This window comes from Rhamphochromis sp. 'chilingali', assembly GCF_963969265.1.
Source record: "Rhamphochromis sp. 'chilingali' genome assembly, chromosome: 18".
Classification (NCBI taxonomy): Eukaryota; Metazoa; Chordata; class Actinopteri; order Cichliformes; family Cichlidae; genus Rhamphochromis; species Rhamphochromis sp. 'chilingali'.
Genome location: NC_137945.1, coordinates 32,995,803 through 33,022,437, shown reverse-complemented (window position 1 = coordinate 33,022,437; position 26,635 = coordinate 32,995,803). Strand labels below are relative to the sequence as shown.

Sequence of the window (26,635 nt, the reverse complement as noted above, 5' to 3'; positions counted from 1 at the left end):
GGACCATGAAATTAAATGACTATACAATCATAAAAGGGAGTTTTTCCTTCCCACTGTTGCCAAAGTGCTGCTCATATGATTGTTGGGTTTTTCTCTGTATGTATTATTGTAGGATCTACCTTACAATATAAAGCACCTTGAGGCGACTGTTGTTGTGATTTGACGCTGTATAAAAAATATGAATTGAATTCTGGGATGGATAAATCTCTGTGCAGCGAAGCAGGTAATCTTGTACCGAATTTTTCAGACCATAAGGTTCATTAAGTGAAACAAAACAGTCAGATAAGTCAAACTTTACTCAACTCATTCTTCTTGCTTCCTCCACTTCCGTACCATTGATTCATTAATGCTGAATTCTCTGCAGCTGCTCTATTCCCATGTTGCTGCAGTACATTAATGACTAACCTCGTATTGTGGATGGATTATCTCAGTTGTTCTCCTGACTGAAGTTTGGTCCATTTACAGCATCCTGCGATTGCACCATCGGGAATCCTCACATTAGTGAGTGAAAAAAGTTAGCATTCATCCTCCAGCGTCACTGTTTATGTTATGCTAACATAGCTGTGTTGCTAGCGATCACGTAACTTCAGTAACCCTACAAACATCACTGCTCTTTAGTTTTCTGTCTTCATTTATGCTGGAAGTGATAGCAGAGCTGTACGTTTGAATGCTTTAGAAATCTCAGTCAGAACATGCTATATCATGTTTAGGTGGAAACTAGTGAGCTAACCTCCTGCTAACTTCTAACTCTGTTAAATGTAATAAATTCTGTTTTCATGGATGCCTGGATGTTAAACTTAATTGTTACACCTGGTAAAGCAGCAACGCTGTTCATTTTATTAAAGGTGAAAGAATTTAGACAGTTTTTAACTCTCAGTGATGCTGCAGTGATTGTTTGACTTTGGGACCTGAAGTTTATGGAGTTTAGGACCCAGATTACTCCGTGAGGCTCCTGACTGTGGCAGCTGTAATGCTCCAACCATCCATCAAGCGGTGCGGCTTCGTAGCTACCAAAGTCGTACTAAAACATTGTTGACAGATTTTTGATTTTTACACATAAAATCGGTTCGAGGTCAGTAAGCACAACCAGAATTCATACATAAAGCACACTGTTGATTTTAAGTGCGCCTTATAATGCGGAAAATACGGTAATCATTACATATGAAATACAAAAAAGGTTGGATGGACTGTATGGATGCATCTATTATTTGTGACTGAAATGTTAAATGACGCCTATTTTATTGCATTAAAATGTAATCTATTTTTATTCATGGATCAGCATTTGGGTCTCAGACTGAACTCTAACCAAATCAACATTAATCTGGTTTTCTTGCTAAACTGTTTACTTTCACTAAGTGCATTTGCAAGTTCCCTAAAATGTGGCATTACAGTGAGCCCAGGACTTCGTTACCAGCATGTTGTATTTGTTCCCTCACCAGTGTGTTTTTGTACTTAAATTGCAACATGTGCAAAATCCATTGCGTTTACTGCGCAAGTTTACTGCGATATACATCTATAGTTAGTTTGTGTAGGCAAGTTGCAAGTTTAGCATTATTCCTAAAAAGGGCCTTATGTGAAAGCAAATGAATTTTAATTGGAAAGTATCATTCATGTCTGACTTTGTCAAAAAAATAGTAAAAATCTAGTTGAGTCACAGAAACAAGAATAGTAGATGTGCAGTCTTTTTAAAAAGCCAATATCAAATTGTATTAAATCTGAAGCACAGCCCACACTAGTGGCCTGAAGCCATCTCTGCATGGGGTTTAAATCTGTTCTTTGTGACTCTGTTGATGAACCAACCTGGAAGTGACTTGCTTTTTTGTCTTAGTGTTTGCTGTCGACTCCTACAGTGGGGCCAACGAGGCAAATCCTAACACTTCCCCCAAAACTGTCAAAAGACATTAGCTCACCCTGGTCCGTAGGGCCATACTCTGCGAATGTCCCTTCTGGGTTACCATCTAACAGCCTGCGCTTTAATGAAACAGAGCTAAACAACAGTGAAAAGCACTATGTGGTAAAAATAGACTGCTGATACAGTACAGTTACGCCTGCCCGTCTGCCTTTTGAGGATTAGTGTTGTCTTTAAATAGCTTGATGAGTCATTTGTGTACTGTACATGTCTATGCTGGGAGACAGAGCCACAGCAGTGGTATGTTTGTGCTCTTTATCCCAGAAGGCACCTGTGTTTTCAGTCTGTCTGAGAGAGTATGGGTGGGAGAGGAGGGAAGGTGTTGTTGTGATGTGGCCTGAATGTCCCTCCCAGTTATTTTGGCCTGCTTCGACTTTTTCTAGGTAAGCTTGGAGGTGGTGGAGAAACAAAATTGAAAAGAGGAATCTGAAACTAGGTCCTGAGCTTTGGCTCCTCTTACATTGCCGAGAAACTGAAGTGACCCCTTTCAGAAGGTTGTACGAGCCCAGAATGTCTTTTTGACTCTTGGAAAGCTGGCTATACTTGGCTAACCGGGTTTTTGTGAGTTAGTGGCACAGCTAGTCAATACATTAAATTCTTAAAAGATATAAAAATAATTTTAACAGAAATACACTGAGGTTACAGTACACCGTACCCCGGCACCTCCTCTTCCTCTGCCTTCTTATTCTTTTCCTGTTTCTGTCCCTGCTCTGCTCTTGATTTCATCCAAAATCAGGTTCTTATCCGACTCCACATGCTCTACTCTGTAATCCTACAACATCTTTCTCCTCGTTCTTTATTGTGCTCCACATGCCTTCGTATCTTTGGTATAAGACTTAAATACCACTCTTGGTGACAAAGATCCACCCCTGGGAACACACAAAGGATCTCATTACAAAAAGAGGGAAGACATAGCCAGCTGCACTCAATCTTTGCCTTTGTGTGCACACTGGAAACAACACATCCATAGCGTTGGTTAGTTAGTTCACTTTGTTAAAGACATACAAGGGTCCATAGCAAGAGAACATTTACACAAAGGCACAGATTTAAAAACAAACTGGTTTTCAGAGGTCAAGACAAAACGTAAAATAGTCCTTTCAAAGGCCTTGAACAACATAATAGATGGGCCGATAGTTATCCCTGCTGCTTATTTGGTCAGCTTTGTCTTTTATGTTGGGTGCTAACATAGCTGATAGAATTGAGCAAATTCCAAATGTTCAGCAGATGTCTGATCCATCCCACGTGGCCTTTTGTCTTTAATGTTCTATTTGCGTCATAAATTTCTTCTGAAGAAACTGTAACATCTTCCTTATTATCAGTTTCACCCTGTCCAAAGCTGGGACGCCGGCACAGTCATACAGATCGCAGAGATGTTTCTGCCACATTCGAGTCATTTCCTCCGAACCACTAACACCATCAATATTAGCTGGTGGATGTTGTAACATCACTCATTCTTTTGATTACTTTCTAGAAATCATTGACAAACTTGTTCACCATTGTTTGCCAGGGATTGAGATCTCACAGTGTCTTCATTCCTTTTAAAACATATACTTAAATTATCATTTGTGCTTTTCTCATATTTAAACAGAGGAACATATTTATGCCTCCCTGACTCCGCCCTAGCTTTAAAGACCTTCTGGCCTCAGCATGAAGCTCTCATTCCAACCTGGTTCAGCACATTTCAGTCTTACACAAGTAAGGACTCCACAATATTTTCATATAAAGAACAAAACTCAGCCCCATGTTGGGGTTTATACAGCTGACATCATTACATGCACCAGGATGTAGCTCAACCTTACCCAGCCAGTCTACTTTTCCATGCAATAAGCTGGAAGGGCAACATTGCCTAAATTTAGAGATGACGGCACATGCTCAGTAAAAACAAGCTCATAACTAATACTCATAGACTCTACAGAGTCATGGCCTCAGCTGTGCAGGTACAGTGATGTTGTGTGCCATGCCTCACTGCTATGGGTGTAGCTATTATCAGGCGAAAGCACTACTAGAGCTACTGTTTGATACATCCACATTCATATCACCCACAGCAAAAACACATATAGAGGCACTGGCCTGAATAAAAGACATGACAACCTGTTACGATAGTCAACCTCATTCTGGGGACACTCGTGAGGAAACTCTCACTGGACTGGGCTGCTGCGTTTAGCGGTTTCTGGGGCTTACTCTTTCCTTTCCTCACAGCCAAGCTCCTCGCAGGGAACAAAGGTTGGGCATGCCAGCCCTGTTCCTCTGGCTGAGGAGGTGGTGCTATAGGCTCCTGTACATCTTCCTCCTCATGAAACTCCTTCAGCTCTCTGGATTTTACCAGGCAATGTGTGAAGCTCCTTGACTGCCGTAATCCGACGAGCCATAGCGACCACTGCCGGCTCCAAGTCTTCGCTAATGCTTCGCTATGCTTCTAAGGCCTCATGCATGCTCCAGACTCAACCACCACTACATACTGCTGAGTAAATCGGAGGCGTCCATGCTGCCAAATCCAGGAGGTAACAACTTGAACAATTTCATCCAAGAAGTGCAACACAAATCGGAATACTTTCTCCACACTCATTAAGCCCTTTAAGGCAGTCCTTAATGTTGTTTGTGTCCTGTTGGGAACCCTGGTGTTTGACAGTGTACTTGAGTTGTGCACACCTCAAACAAACAGCCACACGGACTCTTCAGTCCAATGACATGAAACATTTTTCATGGGTTATAACACGATTTCATCATGTGACTTTGATTACAATAAAGTACAAAAACTCATCACCTGCTCTCACCTTCCCATCGGCTGTTTTTGGAAATAAAAAGCTGACTTTATTCATGTATGTGCAATAACTCGAGCACGCACGCCACACCCGCAGCCGTATCTACCAATGCATGCACAGGGACTCATGCAAGCTTAATCTGATGCTGGACATTTAATGCTGTTACTTGTCTTGCATTTCAGCAGTGCATGCTGGTTACAAGCTTTCAAAACAACAACACAAATATATGGATATCTAGCATCGGGAATACCAAGCAAATATCACACACAGACACAACTAATGAAACGAAACACAAACAGAACGCAATAAGCACTCACAATGTTTCAATGTGTGTGTGTGTGTGTGTGTGTGTGTGTGTGTGTGTGTGTGTGTGTGTGTGTGTGTGTGGTGGGAAGGCATTGATCAAAGCAGCTTAATAGCTAGGTTCAACACTGTACTGTTCCTGTTGCGAGCTGAAGGCTACTTCAGTCCTCATTACAGCCTCCGACAGGAGGCAGAGACAGGAAAGGAAGGACAAGGAAATGAATCCTCTGCAACTCTGAATCTCCATAAATCACAGCAGCACACAAAGAACACTTTAGCTCGTCTCAGAAAGCAGAAACCTGCACACACAAACACAGAGCCACATGCACGTATGCCTAAATTTAGATATACACTTTAATGGGAGACAAACACACATGGAGGCTGCATGCACACACCCACACACAAAAGCAGCAGCGTCAGTGCATTTTATTTCAACTCCTCATCTGGCTGCTGTAAAAACAAGCCTGCCCCAGTGGGCTGGAAACTCTTTCCCTATTAAAGTTACACTTTTTCTAAAATCCAGGTACGTTAAAACAAGTCACTTCCTGGCTGCCACAAGCAGGACTAATCCCCAGGCAACTCAAGTCACATGTTACTGAGTGACACTGCTACAAATACAGTATTTTATTAAAAATGTGAACTTGACAGAAAACTGCCCAAAAGCTTTGATCTGTTGAGTTTCAGAACTCAAACTAATCTATACCCAGCCTAAAAACATGCAGATCATGCTGCAAGGTAGCAGCAGTCCAGATCTTGAAAGGGGGCAAATTTACACGAACCAAGGGTTTCTATTTTTATGACCTATTCGCAGAACTTTTTGACCATATGCTTGAAGCTCAGTGCCAACTATATCCTAAATATCTGCGGGACACCACAGCTTCTAATGCTGCCCACTAATTATCGCCATATATCTGCACCCTCATCGCATTTTTTACTGCCCCAAGGCTTTTGACCATAGATAAAGGTTGGCAATAAGAGGATGGAGTAACCCCCCGCTTTTGCACCTTGCACATCCTGACCTAATGATGCCAAGAGGACAGTGCATAAGCTGCCAAAACATTCTCCATTTTAACAGCCTAATTAGCAAACTCCAAGAACAAGCCTGACTTCATGCTGAGAATGAGAAGGTGGTTTTTATTTAACTGCAGCACACTGGTGACACCTCAATTATGGTTGAAGCAACAGCCGTTAACGAATCTGATGCACCCAAATGTGTGCTTCAACAACACCGCACAAAACAACAACAGAGAGACAAAACCACAGGAGGACTTAGAACAGGACTTACCTATGATGGAGAACCCGCCGAGGCAACAATCATCACAGAACATGGAAAATAAAATCAACAAAATTAACAATTACAGTTTGGCCTTTTGGAACCGTTATACTTCAAGGAGACGGGGTAAGAATTGTTATTGCGTAACACCTTTAGTGAAAAAACAGGACACCTGCTTTTATTTTCCAACAAAGACAGGCAGCTACAGTAGTGAGGAAAACAGAGTTAACTGGATGCAGGGAAAAGAAGACAGCGTGACACCATAACCCCTGGATGCAAAGGAAAGGGATAATGATCACAGGGTTAACAGAGACCTGGACAGAAGAGAAAAGTACAGGTTTCGTTTTGATTTGGTGAAGATACCTACTGGTGCTGCTAGGAAGGAAGACTGTGAATGGTTAGTAGTGTCACACCTGTCAACAGCAACACTGTTAGTCATGAGAACATCTCAGCAGTGCATCATTGGGAACAGGATACTACAGATAAAAGGGATGTTTCAGTTTCTTTTAAGTAGTTCTGTATAAGGTGCTGATTCGTACTCAGTGTATTATATTCAGCTTCTTCCCAGTTAGGAGATGCAAAGCGTATACGTACTGTAGGTGTTTAAAACATCAAAGATGAGGCCCCGCTAAATGAGCAACTCTGTCTTCTGCAAGGTAACAGTGCTGTCTTTGTCAAAGTACTTATTGCTGTTAAGATAGAGAGGTGATGGCTTCAGGAAACTTGTGTCTGGTAGTAGTGTTGAGTCCTGAAAACACTCTAAATATAGCTTACAGTTACACTGACCGTTTGGCTTCGAGTACTGATTAATACCTTATACGATCCCACTGCAATGAAACCCAAACATCCCTTTAGAGTCAAGGCAATCCACAGCCCTGTTGGTCAACACTTCAATCCATGCGTTAGTCACTCAAAAACAGCCAGCAAGCCTCAGCCAAGTCTTTAGACAAATGTATCCATGCAAGAAAACAGAACGAATGGGTGTAATGATTGACATAACCCTTGATGAATATAATACACCCAAGCAATCAGTTCTGCTCAAGATCTATCGGACGTCAGTTTCAAATATGGGAAGTACCCAAGCTGGATTGCAACATGCATGGCAACCATTTGTCTACATGTTTTAGTTACTTTATGTATTTCTACGTTGTCCAGGGGTGACTACAACCAACCTTCAACGAGAGGAACATCTTGATTGGCCACAGCTGGTTCTTCCATGGGATCAGCAAAGCTGGGAAAGAAGGGCTTAGCTGCAGGATTAAGACCAGATCCTGGAACTGCCAGAGGGGGGACCGATGGAGGGGAAGAGGGGCTGGTGACAGGCGATGCCATTGGAGAGAACCTTTTAGCTTCTGGGGAGGTTGGACTCTTAACAGAGGATGAAGAAGATGAAGAGCGTGGTTTCTTGGATTGTTTTGGGGATGATTTGCCTTCTTTGAGCTCTCTGGCTTGGAATTCCTGTGCCGTAGTTTTTGGGGAACGGAGAGGTGCTGGGCTTGGGGTGTCGAAGTTTAGGCCTAAGGGTAAAGGATGACCTAGCGCACCCATGTCAGCAAAATTAAATAAATCGCTGTTGCTGCTCATATTTGAGCTGTTCAGAACCCATGAAGCATCAGACGGCGAGAGAGGTGGTGCTGAGGCTAACACCTCACCTTCAGGGGAACAATTTGGGCTTGGCTGGGTGGCAGGGCTGAAGGCTGAGGTGTCTGCCTCAGGCGTGGCTTGCTCACAACATTCCTGGAGAGAACTGCTGTTGTCAAACATGCCGCTGTCTACCAGATTACCAACTGCTGCTTCATTCTCTGGAGAAAAGGGTGGTGAAATAGCCTCTTTGCTGTTGCCCAGACTTGCATTTTCGGTTTCCATCAAGAGATCAAATGGGTCACAACATGGAGGGGCCACAGGGAAGGAACCGAGTGATTTGCCGTTGGTGGTAGAGGGCATAGTAAACGGAGCTGCTGTGGCTTTCAGCTCACTGTTCAGGACCAGTGGGCTAATGGGAGCAGCTCCTGGGGAGAAAAGATCCTGAGACAGAGGGGAAGATACCAAGCCTTCATCTGGGTAGACCTCCTTTTTCCAGGGGCTCTGGCTTGAATCTTCATCTGCCAAGTAGGCCTCAAGGTTGTCCAGAGTTGAACTCCCAAGATCCATCATGTCCTCCTCTGTAATGTTAGAGGTCACAGCAGATGAAGGAACAAATGGTTCTGCCACTCCCCACTCCTCTGGAAGCTTCTTCCTGCTCTTCCCCTTCTTCCCTGGGCCTCCACTCTTCCCAAGTTGCTCCTCCCAACCACCCTCTGCTTTATCCCTCCTTGGGCCAATCCTATGATAGAACTCCTCTGTTGGTCGGGTGCTTTCTCCCAGTGCTTGCATCTCAGGGTGGCCCTTGCTCTCCAGTTGTTCGTAGGATCCCTCATCTTTCTGTCGTCTTTTCTTCTTCTTCTTTTGTTTTCGGTCTGATCCATCCCTGTCCCTTTCGTCGCCTCCAGCATAGGCAGCGCTCTCACGGCTAGGCCAACTGTCAGGTGGGTCCTCAGGGCTGGCTGCAAGATGGCTGGCATGTCGAGCAATCACTGTGGTGACACTTGGAGTAAAAGGGAGGTCTGTCGACAGGCAGCCAGCCTGGTCTGGCCAGCCTAAGGCACCTTGTTGTGGGTGAAGAGGGCATAGTTTAAGGTAGGTAAAGATAGATATGTGCATATTAACTTTTTTCCCTTAGTCTAAAACAAACAATACAGAGAAAGCCCAAAAAGTTGATTCAGGGTTGGTTTGAATTGGGGGTCAAGGAGGCCATTTACGTGAAAAAGCAAAGACCATCTCTGAATCGAGGAGTATGAGGTACTCATGGCCATTGATCAGTGGTCTTTGATCAATGGTTGTTGATCAATGGTCATGACAATTTTCATACTAATGATCACGAAGCTGACCTCACAGCCCATTGTTCATTCAGTGGTGCTAGTTTGTACTGTTCATAAATGTAGTGGAAATCTGGATTCAGCTGAAGAAGAAGTGAACTGGATGAAACGTTTCTCCCACGGAAAACGTCCAGATGAACAGAATCAACTTTTTGGGATTTCCTTACCTGGATGATTGAGCATGCACCAAAACGGACAGATAAATATCACACAGAGGCAAATAAATCACAAGATAACTGGGATACTGATTACACAAACAGCGTAACATTTAGAGCCTCATTTCTGTTGCCCTTTAGTGAAGAAAGTGTGCATGTTCTCATATTCTTTAAGAGGATCTACTTACTTACAGTGGTCATATTGGCAATATTATGTTTCAAATAATAAGCTCAGCTTATTTGGAAGTAATCAAAAAATAAAAAGGTTTCAGACTAGTCCAAATGCTCAGTTTCACACAGTTGTTTCTTTATAATGTCAGTGATTGGAAATAGTCTTTATACGGTCATGGCAGACACACATATCAGCACACAGGCTCCGCCCAGCAGCTGGTTAAAGTTTGTGCTTGTGAGGGGCAGCCAACCAGAATAAAGTTGGATTTAAAGGAGAGGAGGGGAATTAAACAGTCAAACTTGTTTCAGACAATGGTTGAAATGTGGAGCTGCACAGAGGCCCAGTGAAGGATTAATGAAGAGTCTAAGAATCAGCTACAAATGGAAATAATACAACTTTAACACAGAGCGGATAAAGTAATCCAAACCAAGCTGTGATAGTCTGAAGATTTCTTCTAATGTAATACTGACTGAGCAAATGGATAGTGACAATTAAACACACACACACACACACACACACACACACACACACACACACACACACACACACACACACACACACACACACACACACACACACACACGCAGTATATGAGCAACTTAAAGGATGGAGACAATAGGCTAATTTTGGGCGACTGACTCAGAGCAGCCTTGAGGACAAGTACATTGTGTACACTCACAATTAAGCTAGTAGCAAACGACATAGCTTTGTGCAGGCACATGAGAATGTGTGCATGTAAGTATGTAGTACCTAGAGTGAAGTGCCCAACATGCACACAATGATAGACACAGAAAGACGTGGAAAAAATATCAAGAAGAATGCTTTCCCACAGAAAGGAGGTCAAACACAGGTCACTTTACTGTAACTAAAGCAGACTCCATTAGTTTTGTGCCACAGTTTAACATTGCTTCAGTAATAGAGGGCATTTATAATGGATGGCAGTAGTCAACCTGATTTCAGTCTAGAAGGGAGACGGTAAAGATAGGATGGCGAATGCAAGATACAGGAGTGCTAACAAGAGCAGCGGGGACATCGTCCGCTGAGAGGAGGGGTGGCCCAGTTTGTTTCTAGATCTCAGGTATATACATAAAGGTACACAGCTGAAGAAGAACAGCTAAAGTGGAGCAGCTGTCAGGACCCACACAGTACAGTACAGCAGCTCTCTGGAGGACCATTTTTCATATTAACAAACACATGACACAACTGTGCTCTGTATGTATCAGGGGAAGCAGAAACACATCAAATGAAAGTACTGCAGTGTTTGTGGTGCAAAGGCTCGTTATTCTGGATGTTTTCTAAAGGACTACAGATGGAGTTTGTTACCGTGATTGTCACAGTGGGATAACGTTACAAAAACTGTAAATGTTCCTGACCTGCAGTACCAACATGCACATATCAGCCACAACATTTAAAACACTTATATGTGAAGCGAACAACATTGCTTATCTCAGTGTAAACTTCCAGGGCTGAAACGCCAACGCGGAACTGCCAGAAACTACAATTTGTCCAACGGCCAGTTTAGGCTGGCTCCAAAATGCTCATGATGTCAGACTTCAGATATGAAATGAGCATGATTGGTACAAAAGTGGCAGCCGTGACTCAAACAGCTCATCGAGTAATTAAAAGGTCAGTGGTTTGATCCCCACCTCCTCCAGGACGCATGTCCACATGTCTTTTGACAAGATGCTGAACTAAACGACCCTGATGCATCCTTCAGGGTCGTGTGTGTGTGTGCAATAGTTTGCAAGAACTTCAAGTCAAAGAGTCAAAATGACTGTGTGTGAATATGGCCTGTATTAAAAAGTGAAATGAAATCTCAGAGTATAAAATATGAAGTGAAACTGGCTTCAAAGGGGTTACGAATCAACAAGCATACAGTAAGATTTACAAATATAATGTGACTGCGATCCTCACCCAAGATTTTACAAATGTGTACCTCCAAACCCGAATAAATAGCACGCACCACTTCTTAAGTTTGGCTTCACACATTGGAAAACGTTCTTGTTCAAAACAAACCTACCACTTACAAAAGAAATACAGTGAATGCAAAAGTATTCGGCCCCCTTGAACTTTCCCACATTTTGTCACAGTACAGCCACAAACATGAATCAGTTTTATTGGAATTCCAATTCCAATGGAATTATTGGAAGTGGAGCGAAAATCCAGTCAAAGTCCAGATCTAAATCCAATCCAGAATCTGTGGCAAGATCTGAAAACTGCTGTTCACAAACGCTGTCCATCTAGTCTGACTGAGCTGGAGCTGTTTCAAAGAAGAATGTAGATGTGCAAAGCTGATAGAGACAGACCCTAAAAGACTGGCAGCTGGAACTGCAGCAAAAGCTGGTTCTACAAAGTATTGACTCAGGGGGCTGAATAATTACGCACACCCCACTTTGCAGTTATTTATTTGTAAAACATGCTTGGAATCGTATGGTTTTCGTTCCACTTCTCACGTGTGCACCACTTTGTGTTGGTCTTTCACGTGGAATTCCAATAAAACTGATTCATGTTTGTGGCTGTAATGTGACAAAATGTGGGAAAGTTCAAGGGGGCTGAATACTTTTGCGAGCCACTGTAGACACAGATCACGTGGCATGCCTACATGGAGCTTTAAGACAAATTTCATGCTGCCAGATACATGGTTACATCTGCTCAGTGCAGTTTGTTGTTGCACTGTGGGCTGTCAGTTGGTGTCATGGCAGTCAGACGAAGGTTCAAGCATGTGCAGTCTGGATCTTGAAGAGGGAGGGGGCTAGGGTTTGCTGCAAAGTTGAGTCACTCTGTGTTCCCGAGTGCTTCACAGGCAGACATAAAACACACACTTCAATGGGCAGCTGTAGAAAAGCGGCTGGACTTTATCTTGAAGACTTTTCACCTCCAATAAGAGAAGCTTCTTCGGTTCTAAGACCAAAGTGGAGGAAGATGGATGGACACTGAGGTGAATAGAAACCTCAGCACTGAAGTTTACCTGAAGCCCCCACACACACGGACCAGTACCTCCTCTTTGACTCCCACCACCCTCTGAAACACAAACCTGGAGTAATCAGGACCCCACAACATCGATGATCTTGTCCCAGATGCCTTAACGCCCACTCACATCTTGTGCCAGGTGATCTGAGTAGGTCACATGATAGGGTGAGGCAAGTTCTTACAATGTTTTCACTGGAACCTCTGCTGATAATGACCACGCCCCTTTTTCCACACCTCATGTGATGAGGCACGTGATCAATAGGCTCCTCCTTCCTCTTTAGGAGCCTGTTTGTTGGTTTTGTTTCTGACTCGAATTTATTTTTTACAATTATCCAAAAACATTTGTCAATAATGACAATTAAGAAAACAATACTGATGTTATTCAGGAATATTTTATTATTATTAATATTATTATTATGTGACTCGTCTGCATTAACTACACTGTGACTGACACAATCTGAGTGAGTGTTTGGAGAAAGAACCTGTAGTTTGAAGACAGTATGTGTGTGGCTGGATATTCTGAGATCAAGCCTCAGTATCAGAAGACTGCAGACACACATCGTTGGGGTTCTACTAGATTTAAAGGTTCAGCCTATAAATCTACATGGAGCTGAGACAGCAAAGAAACGACACTGCATTATGCTTCTCCTGCCCAATGTAAGACTTTTCCTTACTAGGAATTTTGCTGATCCTTCAGGATTTTTACCCACGCTTAGTGTTTGTTTCCTGCTCCTGCTATTTGAGACTGTTTGGGAATTTACAGTTAGATCCATAAAGTTTTGGACAATGACCTTTTTTGTAGCTTTGTGTCTGGATTCACCACAGTGAACTTTAAAACAATCTGACTGCAGACGTCTAGCTTTAATTCAAGGGGCTGAACACAAACGTTTCAGGAATGACAGACATTCTTAAACATAGCCTCTGTGTGTACAGTACATCACATTTGTTTTCACTCCTGTAGCTTTTCCTGGCATACACAAACCTTCAATTTTGGGGTCTGAGAAGAACAAGCCCTGTTAGCTGATCTAAAAGGGCGTCTAATGGGTGCATGACTCTGCAGACTGATTAACAGCTGACCACCTGCAGTTACAGGTGCCTCGGCTGCTGTGACGCTTTTGTGCATTTTAGCACAGCTCTGTCAAGCGACACAAGCCACAGCAAGACAACAAGTAAGACTCTGCTTCTCTAGGATGCACGCACACTGAACTGGAGAGCAGCAGAGTCTGCGATCGGCCGGTCCAAAGTCGTAAAGTGTGGACAGTGAAGGACACAGACAGCTGAGCGTGTCTTTGTGCAACACAGAGATCACTGACCTGCACACTGACCTCCTTTCTGCAGCTACACCAACATGTACAGCACGAGTGACGAGCAAGCATAACAGGAAACACTGCTTCCAAACTGAGCAGTTATTGTGGTGCAGGGATTGGAAGAAGATACACACACACACCTACATTATGAGGACATGCTCTTAGACACTAAAGGTTCAATAGTTCACTGATTTGGTCAGTTCATTTCCAATTGTGTTCATTCAAGTATGTGTGTTTCAAAAATTATTTCAGGTGAGAGTGCCAAGGTTCCCTTTGCTACAAGCCATTTATGAGTATTCAAACCAAACCACGTGATCCTTAAAACATTTTCCATCTTCAAAATTAAAACTCAAAGTCAATCAAATACACGGTTTCAGCCGCAACACACATGCAACAATACTCTTAATCTGTTCTCACTTCAAGTTTTGACTTAATTTAAGGGAAAACAAGAAAAATCGACACAGTTTGAGCGAATTTTAAATGCACAGGAAATGCAAAGGTGCTGATCCGTAGACAAGCTATTTGGAGAAGCTGAAACTAAAGTTACCTTGTGCTTTAGTTTAGATTAAAAAACCAAAACTGGCGTTGAAGAAAAACACTGTGGCGTGTGAGTTCAATGCATGAGTCTTACCTGCTGATACATCCAAAGGGCTGCGAGGAGCTTGTGGTTCGGGCAGCATGGGGCTGTGCTCCTTAGGGGCGACTGATCCTGCTGGAGGTGTGAGAATCTGAGGATCTGCAATACTTGGAGGCTTTTCTGCTTGAAGGGGTGCAGCTCCCACCTCCACGTTCATCCCAATCCCTCCAGGCTGGGAGAAACCTGAGGAACAAGAAAGCAGACAAACAGGTAAACCTTCTCTTTGCACCGACAGCATTACTCACTGTGACATGAAGAGAAGAGGAAGAAACAGTAAGAAGGTCAAAGAAAACACCACATACAACCTGAATGCAGTCAACATTACAGCTCTGAATACGCTCGTAGAGGGGAGGGGCCTGAACATACACAGCATGTGTGAGAGATGAGGTCATGAACGTGGTCGCAACAATGAACGAGACTCTTCACCTGCATGAGTCCCAAACTGATGCACGTGTCAGCTGTACTTGTATAGGTCAGAGTGTGTGTGTGTGTGTGTGTGTGTGTGTGTGTGTCCGTCCAAGCCTGCAGGGTGTTTTGGTGGCCCAGAGACGACAGGTCTCATTAAGACAACAATGAGAGCTGGCTCTGCAGAGGCTGGCATGGTGAAAGGCATAACTCAGCCTTATAGCTCACACTGTGAGTGTGTGTCACTCTGCAAACTACCAGCAGATACCAAGCCAGTGACGGCTAAAGCTCTGCATGCAACCAACAAGGGTCACGTCCACAAATGCAATTCGTCAGCGTGGACAACTATTGGCTATTCTGGGGCAAAGTTCCTGGTTGGAAGTCGCATTTTTAATGAGGAAGGAAATAATGAGCTGTAATCATCCACAGTGATGAAGGCTAAGGTATGTTTGCAGAGACAGAGCACAGCGATTGTTCTGGCAGGCAGAGCTTCAGCGCTGATATTATGATAATGGAAATATATATATAAATGAAAGTCACGTGCTTGAGTCCGCTCCCTCAAAATGTTTTTGTTTTTCTTTCAGCATACAATGCTGAAATCAAATACACCAACAAAACACGTACAAATACAAGTCAGTTCACCAGTGGTGTCCAACACTGACCAACAAAGACTCCAAACGTTGGACTTGTTAACTGTAAGTTTTACAACTTCTTCCACTGAGAAACAGCAAAAGACCAAATGCAGCTATTCAAACGTCTCTTACTGACTGCAGCAGGGTGCTGGAAATGTCAGCGCTCAGGCTGGTTGCTGCCTCAGGGACTTTGCTTTGGTAGTAATCGATTCAACTATGAAATCCAAATCATATCAAAGAGTGTTTGAGTTTAATGTGAAGCTAAACAGAAGGAAAGGCTCAAACACAAGGAAAATCACTGTGATCCCAACGCATCCATTTTAATATGGGATCAATTTGAGACTTCCTGCTTGAGTTATCGTGTCGCCCGCTCAGCCGTCAGCTGTGAAAGGCTAGAAATACAGATACTTACGATATGATGCTGCAGCTACTGTACCGCCAAAATTTTAAGAAGCCATCAACAGCATGTGAAGACAGTGACTTTAGCCCAGAACACATATTTAATAATAGCACTGTCATACATGATAATTAGTCACACAGAGTAGTGCAAAATGCAGATGAAGCCTGGAAAGCAAAAGCAGGAACGACTTAAACTGGAGCAACACCAGAGTAAACACTGGAGTAGCCGCCCATGACCGGAGAAAGCTCCGCACAATAAATGGTCATGAGAATGAAAATGTTGATCTCAAATGTGTCTTCTGTGACGGAAAGATAAAAATGGACCTGGCTCTGAAGAAAGGAGCTAACTGACAGTCTCTGCACAAGCCCCGTGTCTGCACAGAGAGGTCAGGAGTGCATGATGCTCAACTTCATGACTTCAGTGCTACTCGGCTGCTCTGAGGTTAACACAATAACCCACATATGCACACAGGATACAAAGCCCTTACTTCAAATATACACAATAGATAATTACAGTGTTCATATTCTGAAATATGACAATATCAAAGCTGCAGACACAACGCAGCACTTCATCATGTGTAGCAGGCTCTCCATGCATGAGCGAGCCCTGTGTTTGTAAGTAGGAGACTCTGTAGTGACACAGACCCCATCAGACAGTGTTGCTGAGTAATGATAAGCATCATTCAATTACACACACACACACACACACACACACACACACACACACACACACACACACACACACACACACACACACACACACACACACACAGTTAATATCTCAGCAGCACTCACATCTGTGATTCTGTTAGAAGGAAATATTGGGAGGATACCTGAAAACGCTCCCATCATGTTAGCATCCATCTTTTGTGCGGGGCTGGTCTGAAAGCCCAGAGGATTAGAATAAGTTGCCACGGAGACTGGCAGCAGGGAAGGAGGGAGCAATGGAAAAGGTGAAGACAAGAGAAGAGAGAGAGCAATGAGACGCAGGCAAATATATAGAAGAGAAGTCGACTGAGTGGAGGCGCCACTGGGCGTGACGGCATTAACGATTCAAAAGGTGTGACGTGAGGGCAGACAGCAAAGAGGAGAGCAGACACAAATCATTATTTATACTCGATATACAGTCTATGTTGCTCTGTGTTGGAATGATGCTAGAAATACTTTACACAGAAACACGAGTGGGAGTCAGAGGAGTGGCCCAAAGAGGCTGAGCCGCTCAATCTTTACTTTAAAACGATACATTTAAACTACATTTAGACAATAATTTGGGTTTTTACCATGTAATGCACATAATTTGTATCTACACTGGACAAAGACAAAAACCATTAGTGAATAAGCTGCATGGGTTTGGAAACGTGGTGGCTACACTCTGAGGCTGCTCCACCATGCAAAGCAAAGTAACGTGAAGCTCCAACTGCGCTGCTTCTCTGGGCCCGAGCGCCTTTAAGACGCGCCCAGGCGAGGAGCAGCCAGCGTGAGAAGCTTTTTGGAAATCACAGAGAACGACTGATGCAAACATTTTAATCAACAATTCATATATAAATATTTAGACATATATTCAATGTCAGTTTTCTTAAATCCTCCCTGGACATCATGCTTCCAGTTAGTGATACACTTGCTTTGTGTTTATATGTGATGCCCAAAGTCTATCTAGAGCTAATTCTGGGACAGAAAACCTTGAGATGGTTTGGATATGGGGCAGTCACTGGTTTGGAAGCTACAAAGTCAGACTCGAGCACTGGTCCAGTCCAGTTTTTCTGGTCAAAAACGACATCATTTCCTGAAAATGTCCCACTGTGACCACAGAAGGTCCAAACGATGTCGTGAATCAGTGTTAACAAGTTAAGATGAAAGGACGATACGGTGGAGCCACTAAACTCTGTACCTGATAAGAAGTCTGAAGCCAAGGCCTGCTGCTGGTCAAGCGAGTGTGGCCACACCTCCCCCTGCGGCTCCGGGTGCGACGCTGCCGTCTGTTCCCCCGAGGTCAGTTTACTACCTGCAGCCGCAACACAGATGACTGGATGTTAGTTCACTCGCCTCGGTGATCATGCTGATGTCTTCATTTTAATGACACAAGGCTACCAAAATCACACAAACATGCTGGCATACACATTACACAAATACAACAGGCATTGCCAAAATATACACAGTTGCACGGAGGGTTCTGTTGCACGAAAGAAAGACGCACACAGACACACAACTGTACTCTCACCTGCTAAATTTCCTCCAAAAGCAGATATCCCAGTGCTACACAACCAACAATCAGCGGTGTTTGCTATGTGCTGCTCAGTGCCTCTGTCTGTCTCCACTGCAGCCTCAGCTGGCTGTGAGCTACTAACACTGTGAACCCCCAGTCACACATACACACATGCACACGCAAAATCACCACACACAGGGACACAAACACACAGACACACACACGCGATCACAGTCGGGGAGTCTGGCTTTGGTGTGGTGACGTTTTACTGTCTGTCTAGTTCAGGTCCCAGGCCCCGCCAGCTAGCGCCTCCCCTCACACTGCCTGACTTCGCACAGCCCTCTCCTTTCCTCTCTAACCCTGTAATCATGCTTCAGCTCTTGTCCAACAAGTCCCAGACCTCCAACTGACTGTTAGGGTGCAAGAGGTTAAAACGGAAAGAGTCTGCGGAATGAGGACGAGGAGGGAAAGGCAGGCTGGTGTCAGCGAGGACACAGAGAGGAATTGATCAGACGTTTCAGTGAGAAGAGATAAGAAAAGCAGAAAAGAGGATTTCTAGGATGAGCGAGCGTAAAAGAGCAGACAAACAGAGCAAGGAATAGAAGAAACGGGAAGGGACTGAGGAAGGGGAGTAATGGAGGGAGGGGAGTAGCTGCGGAGAGAAGGAGGGATACACCGTTGGCAACCCTCTCCTAGCTGTGTCCACAGAGGGTGACAGTGAGGCGAACAGACAGGACGCCACCCAAAGTCAAAAAAGCTTTCATATATCAGACGTGCACGGGGCCGTGGTGGGGTGCGCATCGTCTGTCTCGACAGGAGGCAGAAAACACTCCGTCGGCAGGGTCACCACTCGCTCAAAAACACTGGTGCTCGAGCTCAGGCTGGATTCTCTGTCTCCCCAATGAGATCACAGGCTACATACAATCAAGCACATATTTCTACTGCTATGGTTCTGTCCAAGGTGCTGAAACCAGCAGGAGCGGAGCCTGAAGTGCACAGTATGGAACCTTGCTCCCTAATCTGTACACGAACCACCACTCGATAAAGAAGATTAGGAAGATATTTCAAATATTTTCAATTCGCTCTGCTTCTGTGCTATTATTAGAAACACCATACTGTCTGCTGGGCACCCATCACTCAAAGAAAACATCTGTAAGGCAACAGTAGAAGTTGTACTAGCAGCCAGAACCAATCAGTCAGAAGCCTTTGTAACCGTGGTCGCTGCACGCTTCGTATGACCTTGCTTCACTTCCAGTCAGAGCTGTTACTACATGTGGGGTTACAGCGCTCCACAATCCAGCATCGACCTTACACCCACCCATATAATAACTGTAAAAAAGAAAAGAATGAAACAAATTACTTCTACATAAATTGCACAGGTACATTGGGAACAGTTCATAATACCGCCCACTAGTCCAATCACACCACGGAACATTTATTTTTCTATGTTCATGCAGCACTGGCGGCTCGTGGAGTTAGCGACATATGCTAGCTGTGGCAGCACAGTCAGAGATGCATTTTTAAAAGTCTGCACGTCATCAGCAGACACTAACTGCCTGCTAAAGACTTGCTGGGACTATCTGAAGGCTAAGTGACCCACGAGACCATTGCCGACCTTCACCACACTCTTAATGGTGTTAGAGTTTTCCAGAGTGATTCATGATGAGAGGAAAATAAATGTGCATGTGTAGATTTAGTCCAAACGGTTCTCATGTTTCCTCCTGTTTCCGAATGTGTTGGTGGGTGACCGGAAAGCGTAACATACCAGCGATTTGTCACATGGCGTAGCGTGTTACGCTTCAGGAGTACGAATGTGTTGTAAAGACGCTGAATCCTGAAGCCTAACAGGACTCTCATGTTCCCAAAGCCTCTGGGTTAAACTTGCCTTTTTGGATCTTCGTTTTATTTAACATCAATTATGCTGATGTGCATGATGGCTGGATGTTCTAGTATTCAATTGTTCTTTTATGTTACCAATATGAATGTGACTGTTCTCCTCTTTCAACTACCAGAACTTTGGAAAGCAGCACATCCTTTCCAGTAAAATACCAGGAAGTTAGTCAAAGTTAAGCCACTCCATAATACTGCCAGCTGTCCAACTACTTACAATGAAGATGGGAAATATTGATTCTTGTTCTGCAAACTTTAAACCACTTACACTATATTTTTGGTCTCCTTTCCTGTAAAATACCTGCTAATTTAAAATGAAGAGCGTGCTACTTAAAATTACTTACAATGTAATTACTTCTGCCTACAACATGCTGATCGCTCATGCCTCATTTCCTTGTACCGATCTTGGCACGTTCACAGATATCTGCAGAAAGTTTCATTTCAATATTAGTCTTTTAATCCACTCTGAAGTCGTCTGCACATACTGTCTGCATCACACCAGATACAGCGTCCACGGGGCTGAAATTTGCACTTAAGTGTTCACTTTTGTGTGAAACAATGGGGTCTGGGCTTGGTGAATGTTTTTGCACCTCAGGTCTTTTAGCTTAGACAAATTTTGAGTAGTTCAGCTCAGTCCGCGGGGGAAAATTTCATGCTGGATTTGTGCTGTTGTGTTTAATGTACCGATGGTGAACTGCTCAGCCTGAAAGAGGGACGAAGACCGACTGTGAAGCAGCACAAGTGAGTGCAGGTAAGTGTGTGCGCCAATTTGAACAGCTCCTAGCAGGCGAGTCAGTGCGCAACAGGACGCTCATTACAGCGTCAACACTCATCATGACTGCTTGACCTTTAACCGTCTCCCTAGAGGGCAACACTGAGCTCTGCTGGCTGATTTTGTTTGAGCATTGCTAACTTTGCAATGCAAAGTTTAAACTTTGGGGAACCTCAGATTCTGAAAACTTCTGTTGTGTGTTATTTTTAAAGAAGTGTTAGCGCTAGCAGACTTTTCTTGTGGTATCACAGGTCCCACCACAGATACTAACCCCAAATTGCTCTCTGATGGATCCATCGGAGTATGAACGTGTGTGAATGTTAGCTATGAAGCACTTAGAAAGATGTGCTTGTGTGAATGGGTGTGAATGGGTGAATGCACAAGTTGTGTGAAGCGCTTTGAGTGCTCAGATGAGTAGAAAAGCGCTATGTAAGAACCAGTCCATTTACCATTTGATGGTAACAGGCTAGCTTTTGGCTTTCTAACATTTGTCTAGAGTTGAATGTTAACCAATGTGTCCGCATCTGTTAAATTAAAAAAACAAACCAATAAGGAAGTGAAATGGATCAAATGTGTGACACATCTGAAAGCAGCAATGTTTTCATGTAAACGTGGAAGATCATAACTGCAAACCTGCTTTTCCTGAACCATAAGATTCTGCAAACGCCTGTTCAGATGTAGTCATTTCATCTTTCACATAGCATCTGGATGCGGCTCACACTGAAATTTATATTCGGTGAGGTGCTGGATTGATTTAAAAAGGAGGGGAAACCAGTTCCACTCCAGTTCCAGTCTTACATTTGTAACGCCTAAGCTGTCATGTATGGCTTATTTTTTAAAGTGGACATAAAACAGTAAATGTATGAGTTTAATTTAATCGTTTAACTCAAAAACTGTCATATATGTAACTCTGTGAAGCTGGATTTAAGGAGGAAGTCTTAGGGGGTCGCTTTTGTACCTGGCTGCAACAATGAGTTTTATGTAAAGACAGCAGGGTTGTTTGGCTATCTGAACTGAAATGGAAATGCACCTGTTAGCGCTAATGTTTGGGTTTGGGAAAACAGCAGTTTAACCCACATACTCGTTAATGTTAAGGCTTGGATTTGTTTTAGCCGTGTGCTAAAGAGGCTCCAGAAGAGGCGACCTTTGAAATGAACTCCCATTTGTTAGCACAGCCTTTGTGCTGAAAGTGTTTGAACAGGCACTGATTCCATAAAGAAAAACGATTTGCTTGTTACGTGCTTGATGCTAACAGATTAACTCCAGTTCTTTCAGCTGGAAGTTCAGCTCAGTTGTCTTGGACCACTTGATCTCTAAGGGTGGTCACATCAGCACTGCTGCACTGCTTTCACCATCCAGCTGTAGGTCCAGTAAGCAATCAATGCTGCTAAAAAACAAGCCTCCAAAAGCAAAATCCCTCAGCTAGTATGAAACAAGAGGGTGCCTTTGCCCAGTAAGGGCTCGTACCTCAAAGTGTGACTTTTGCCCGAGAATAATAAGTGGGAGTCTTTGTGTATTGAAAGATAAATTCTGCATTACGTAAGAGCTGCTGCTGCTGGGGGTTGCCTGACCTCAGTATGAGGACAAAATATGGCAACACAGACTGCAGCAGCTACTGCTTAGACACATCAGAGGCATCTGAGGACACACTCAGAACTGCTCTGCCATAACTGCACGCACAGAGACACACAGACACACACACACACACACACACACGCACGCACACACGCACACACACACACACAGACACACACACACACGCACACACACACACACACACACACACACACACACACACACACACACACACACACACACACAAGCTTTGCTTAATCCTACTCATGCATGAACTAGTTGTAGAGGGGGCATTGTAGGACTCGTAGGACAAGTTCAGGATGCAGAAGGAGTCAGCCAAGGAATACAGTCAGTCTAACTTGGTTATGACCTCGTGCCTATGACCTGACCTAACAACTACGACTCTAGAGCAGAATTTTAACAGCATAGCTTTGGATGAACTGGAGTAGACAGAAAGGACTTTGCTTTAAAAAAAAGTGCTTGTGTGACTGGGTGAAAGTGAGTAAAGTGCTCTGAGCGCTTCAGCAGTGTGAAAGAGGGCTTTATATTCCCATTTACCTACACTGGAGTTGTGAAAGTCATAATGACTGATGGGACTGATGATCTGCGATACTTCAAGAGTCACATTTAGAGTCTGTCTGTATAAGTGATTCTCATCCTTCAGAGACAAATCATAAGCTCCCCATGACAGCAGCCCCGTAAACACACCTCACTAACGTCACAGGAGAAGAATTCTTGGACCAATCCAGTTGTTCAGTGATGACGTGACGAATCCTACTTGCGGGCCTAAAGTAGTCTGCGTTTAATGTGGCTTTTGTGTTGTTAACATGTTTAATGTTTTGTATTTTCTTCTATTTAATCTCAAAAAGCTCCTAAAACAGTCAGTGATCACTGTTGACCTCCCTCGGCTTTTATTACCACTAATCATTTATTTAAGCTCAGTTTTTAAAACCCTAGGATGTAACTACAGCCCAGCCCATGCAGCAGTATATGAATGACTAACCTCGTATTGTGGATGGATTATCTCAGTTGTTCTCCTGGCTGAAGTTTGGTCCTTTTACAGCATCCTGCCATGCGATTACATTTGTTCCTGACCACCGAGAACACTCACGTTAACTTTTATCAAGTGGAAAAAAGTTAGCTTGTTTATATTATGCTAACATAGCTGTGTCGCTAGCGGTCACGTAGCACATCATTATATACCAGCTAGCCCAACTTCAGTAACCCTACAAACGTCACTGCTGTTTAGTTTTCTGTCTTCATTTATGCTGGAAGTGATAACAGAGCTGTACGTTTGAATTTGTTTCCAAAACCCCGCAGTCAGGACATGCTATATTGTATTTAGATAGAAGCTAGCGAGCTAACTCCCTGCTAACTTCTAACTCCGTTAAATGTCATAAATTCCGTTTTCATGGATGCCTGGATGTTAAACTCAATTGTTACACCTGGTAGAGCAGAACGCTGATCATTTTATTAAAGATGAAAGACTTTAGACAGTTTTTCAACTCTCAGTAATGCCATAGTGATCGTTTGATATATGGACCTGCAGCGGAGTTTAGACCCAGACACGGCTAGTGACGTCAGACTGAACAATCAGATAGCTGATTAGTAGTTCACCTATTGACCAATCACCTTTGAACAGGCTCTGCTTACAATTACAAATGAATCTGTGAAGTATCAGCAATCAGACTCAGTTTAGCTGATTCAGGATTTCAATTTTTAGCCATCTTGAAAAAAAATACTGTACAAAGGTTATTCCCATTTCTGTTTCTTTTCCATGTATTGTTCCATGTTGCTGTACTTTTAGCCAGGTAACAGTTACCTGCATGTTAACTCTGATCTGGTATTACACTGCTGCAAGGTAAACACATCTCAAACCCTGCAGGACTGTGATGTATTTGCTGCTAATCGTCAGCTGACTCCTTTGTCCAGCACGTAATCTGTCTCAGCTCCCATTCAGAAAAAGATGAATTCTTACGTAACCACAATTAGGGACCAGAACCGCACCCAAAATAAAATAAGAGACATCGTAGGTAAAGAACGGGGTCACTAAACTACATGGACATGAAAGGCTGCAACACAGTGTCAAAGAAGCAACTGTGATGTTTCTGCTGCTCTGCCAGATAGAGGGACTCTGTACCAGGCCTGACCAGGACAATGGGCTTGTCAGGTCAAAACAACACAGTCACAATAAACATTTCCACAGCATCAGTACAACGACAGGGTCACAGCAAAGACTCCAACCTGCTAAATACAGTGGAGCTTTAAACAATACTGTAAACATGCTCTGGCCTTTACAGTATTGTCAAGTAGGTATGAGAGACTGGTGGATGGGACAGCTGTGAACAACAGTCAGCACAGGATCTTACCCGGGGGGAAAAACTTATTTTTGTGTAAAGCAAGCTTACATTAAGAAAACAAAAGTGCAGTAAATCACAAAGCCTGCACAGATCCGTCGTGAACTTCCTATAATAGTGAAAAAGTACAGAGCGTGCTCTCTAAGAATGAGGCCATGGCCTACTTGGGATCTTTAGGAATCCTTCACTGTTTAGACAAGACAGCTTGCAACTAGGTTCGTGGCTATGGTGTGATTTCTAAGATAAAATGATGACAACGAAGTTTCTCTCATGTGAAGTGCTCTGACGCAGAAAGACCCACGACTGTGAAGCAGTTCTACGAAGGGCTGTGAAAAGTTATCGAGCAAAAGAGTCGTTAATGTGGCGACAATCAGAGGACGTGCTGTGAGTGCATGTCAGGCACAGAGATCAGATGGTTTTAAAATGAGTGGAACATCCCGAATGACAATGCAGCAAAACACAAACATAGTTAAATATGTGAGGACAGCAGCTTACAGCAACCACACTCTGCTTTACCAAAACGGTCTAATCTGGGTGGAGCTGGCAGGCGAGGCTGCTGTCCTCCAGCTGACCACCTCCTCTGCCTGCTCCTGAGCCTCTCTGAGCTGTGATAGGAAGCATGAAGCGGCCGGGTCAGGGCTGCTGCAGGACCACGGGCGCTCAGTGACGGTTCATCGAGGGGACAGACTGCCGTTCGCCCCTGACAAACATCGACGGTGTCTTGTTGATTCAGCCACGCCACCGCATTAATCATGTAGTTGGAATCAGTTTGAATCCAAGTAAATTTCTATCCACCGTTCCTGGAACCGTCCTCCCCGAACTTTGTACTAAATGGAGTTTATGTCGAGGTGTGGAAGCTGCATTTCATTGCTGTTTAAAACTTTGCTTTACAGGGTAAAAATGTGAGCGAAAACAGAACAAGAAAGATAAGGGAGGACATCACATATCCTGAGAAAGGATTAGGAGAGCCAGCAGTCCCTCTAAAGTCATGGACGCTGTCCAGAAATAACCATATGGTACTCTAGTGGTCCTCTGGATACTGAATCTGCTTTTATATCTCCTGCAGTCACCGTCTCTGAAGGTGGGCGTGGCCTGAAGTACACCCTGTTAGCTTACATGTATTCATCTCGAACTGTTCCCGCAGATCTTTCCTGTGTGAAACACAGATGTAACGATGAAGCTGCACTAATACAAAAATCTAACAGACCTGTGAGGGGAGGAGGTCGAGGTCCTGGAGGAAACCAGGCCGTGGACAGCTAATGCAGTGATGAGACTAATGCAGCGTGTGAGAGTGATGTGCACTGACAGGCAGGAGAGGGGCAAGGTGTGTTTGACGTGACGTCTCTGTAGCGCGAGTGTGTGTGTGTGGGACCTGCAGACATCTTTAAAACACAAACGCCCATATACATACTGTAGCTGTCAGTGGATCCTTCCTCCCTCCATACGTTCTCCCACTCTGTGACCCCTGTGATGTCACTGTCTCCCCCTCACCTCCTCGTCTCAGCCTGAAAACAAGCTTTGGAATGAGAAACATTCCCTGATCTTCTTCACATCAGTGATTGTTGGTTTCTGTTGTCAGGACTAAGGAGATGAATGACCTCTGAGGGATTTCTGACTTCTTTCTTTCTTTTCTTTGCTCATATTTGCAATCGTGCACGCCTCGCTGTTACGCATCACAACCGGCTGTACTAAGCCGAGCGGGCGGGGGGGCGTTCAGCTCCAACCAGCAGGGATTTCTCAAACCTGTCAAAGCAACAGATGAACGGGTGCACGCTTCAAAGTGCAGTGGAGAGCACAAGTTGTTGCTACCCTCCCAGAGCATTTCCCACATAACGCCACACTCAGATCTCCACACTCAAGAAGAGTGGGTGTGGTGGCGTACAAACACACATGCATCCATGCAGGGTTGCACAAACGCATACACACACCTAATATAAGAGGTGGTCACGCACAGACGGTGGAGACAGAAAGCTTCACAGAGGGAGGAATTAGGGTTTTT

At 44.0% G+C, this 26,635-nt stretch overlaps 1 protein-coding gene across 1 annotated transcript in view; it reads right to left on the bottom strand.

Annotated features, from left to right (window-relative positions):
* Window positions 1–26,635, bottom strand: part of LOC308386242 (uncharacterized protein) — a 112,773-nt gene that overhangs the window by 37,654 nt on the left and 48,484 nt on the right. The window contains exons 4-7 of the mRNA XM_080865651.1: window positions 17,728–17,841; window positions 16,673–16,759; window positions 14,398–14,586; window positions 7,420–8,892 (exon numbers count right to left, since the gene is read on the bottom strand). Coding sequence (XP_080721777.1) covers window positions 7,420–8,892; window positions 14,398–14,586; window positions 16,673–16,759; window positions 17,728–17,841 — 1,863 coding nt within the window. The remainder of the gene's footprint in view (window positions 1–7,419; window positions 8,893–14,397; window positions 14,587–16,672; window positions 16,760–17,727; window positions 17,842–26,635) is intronic.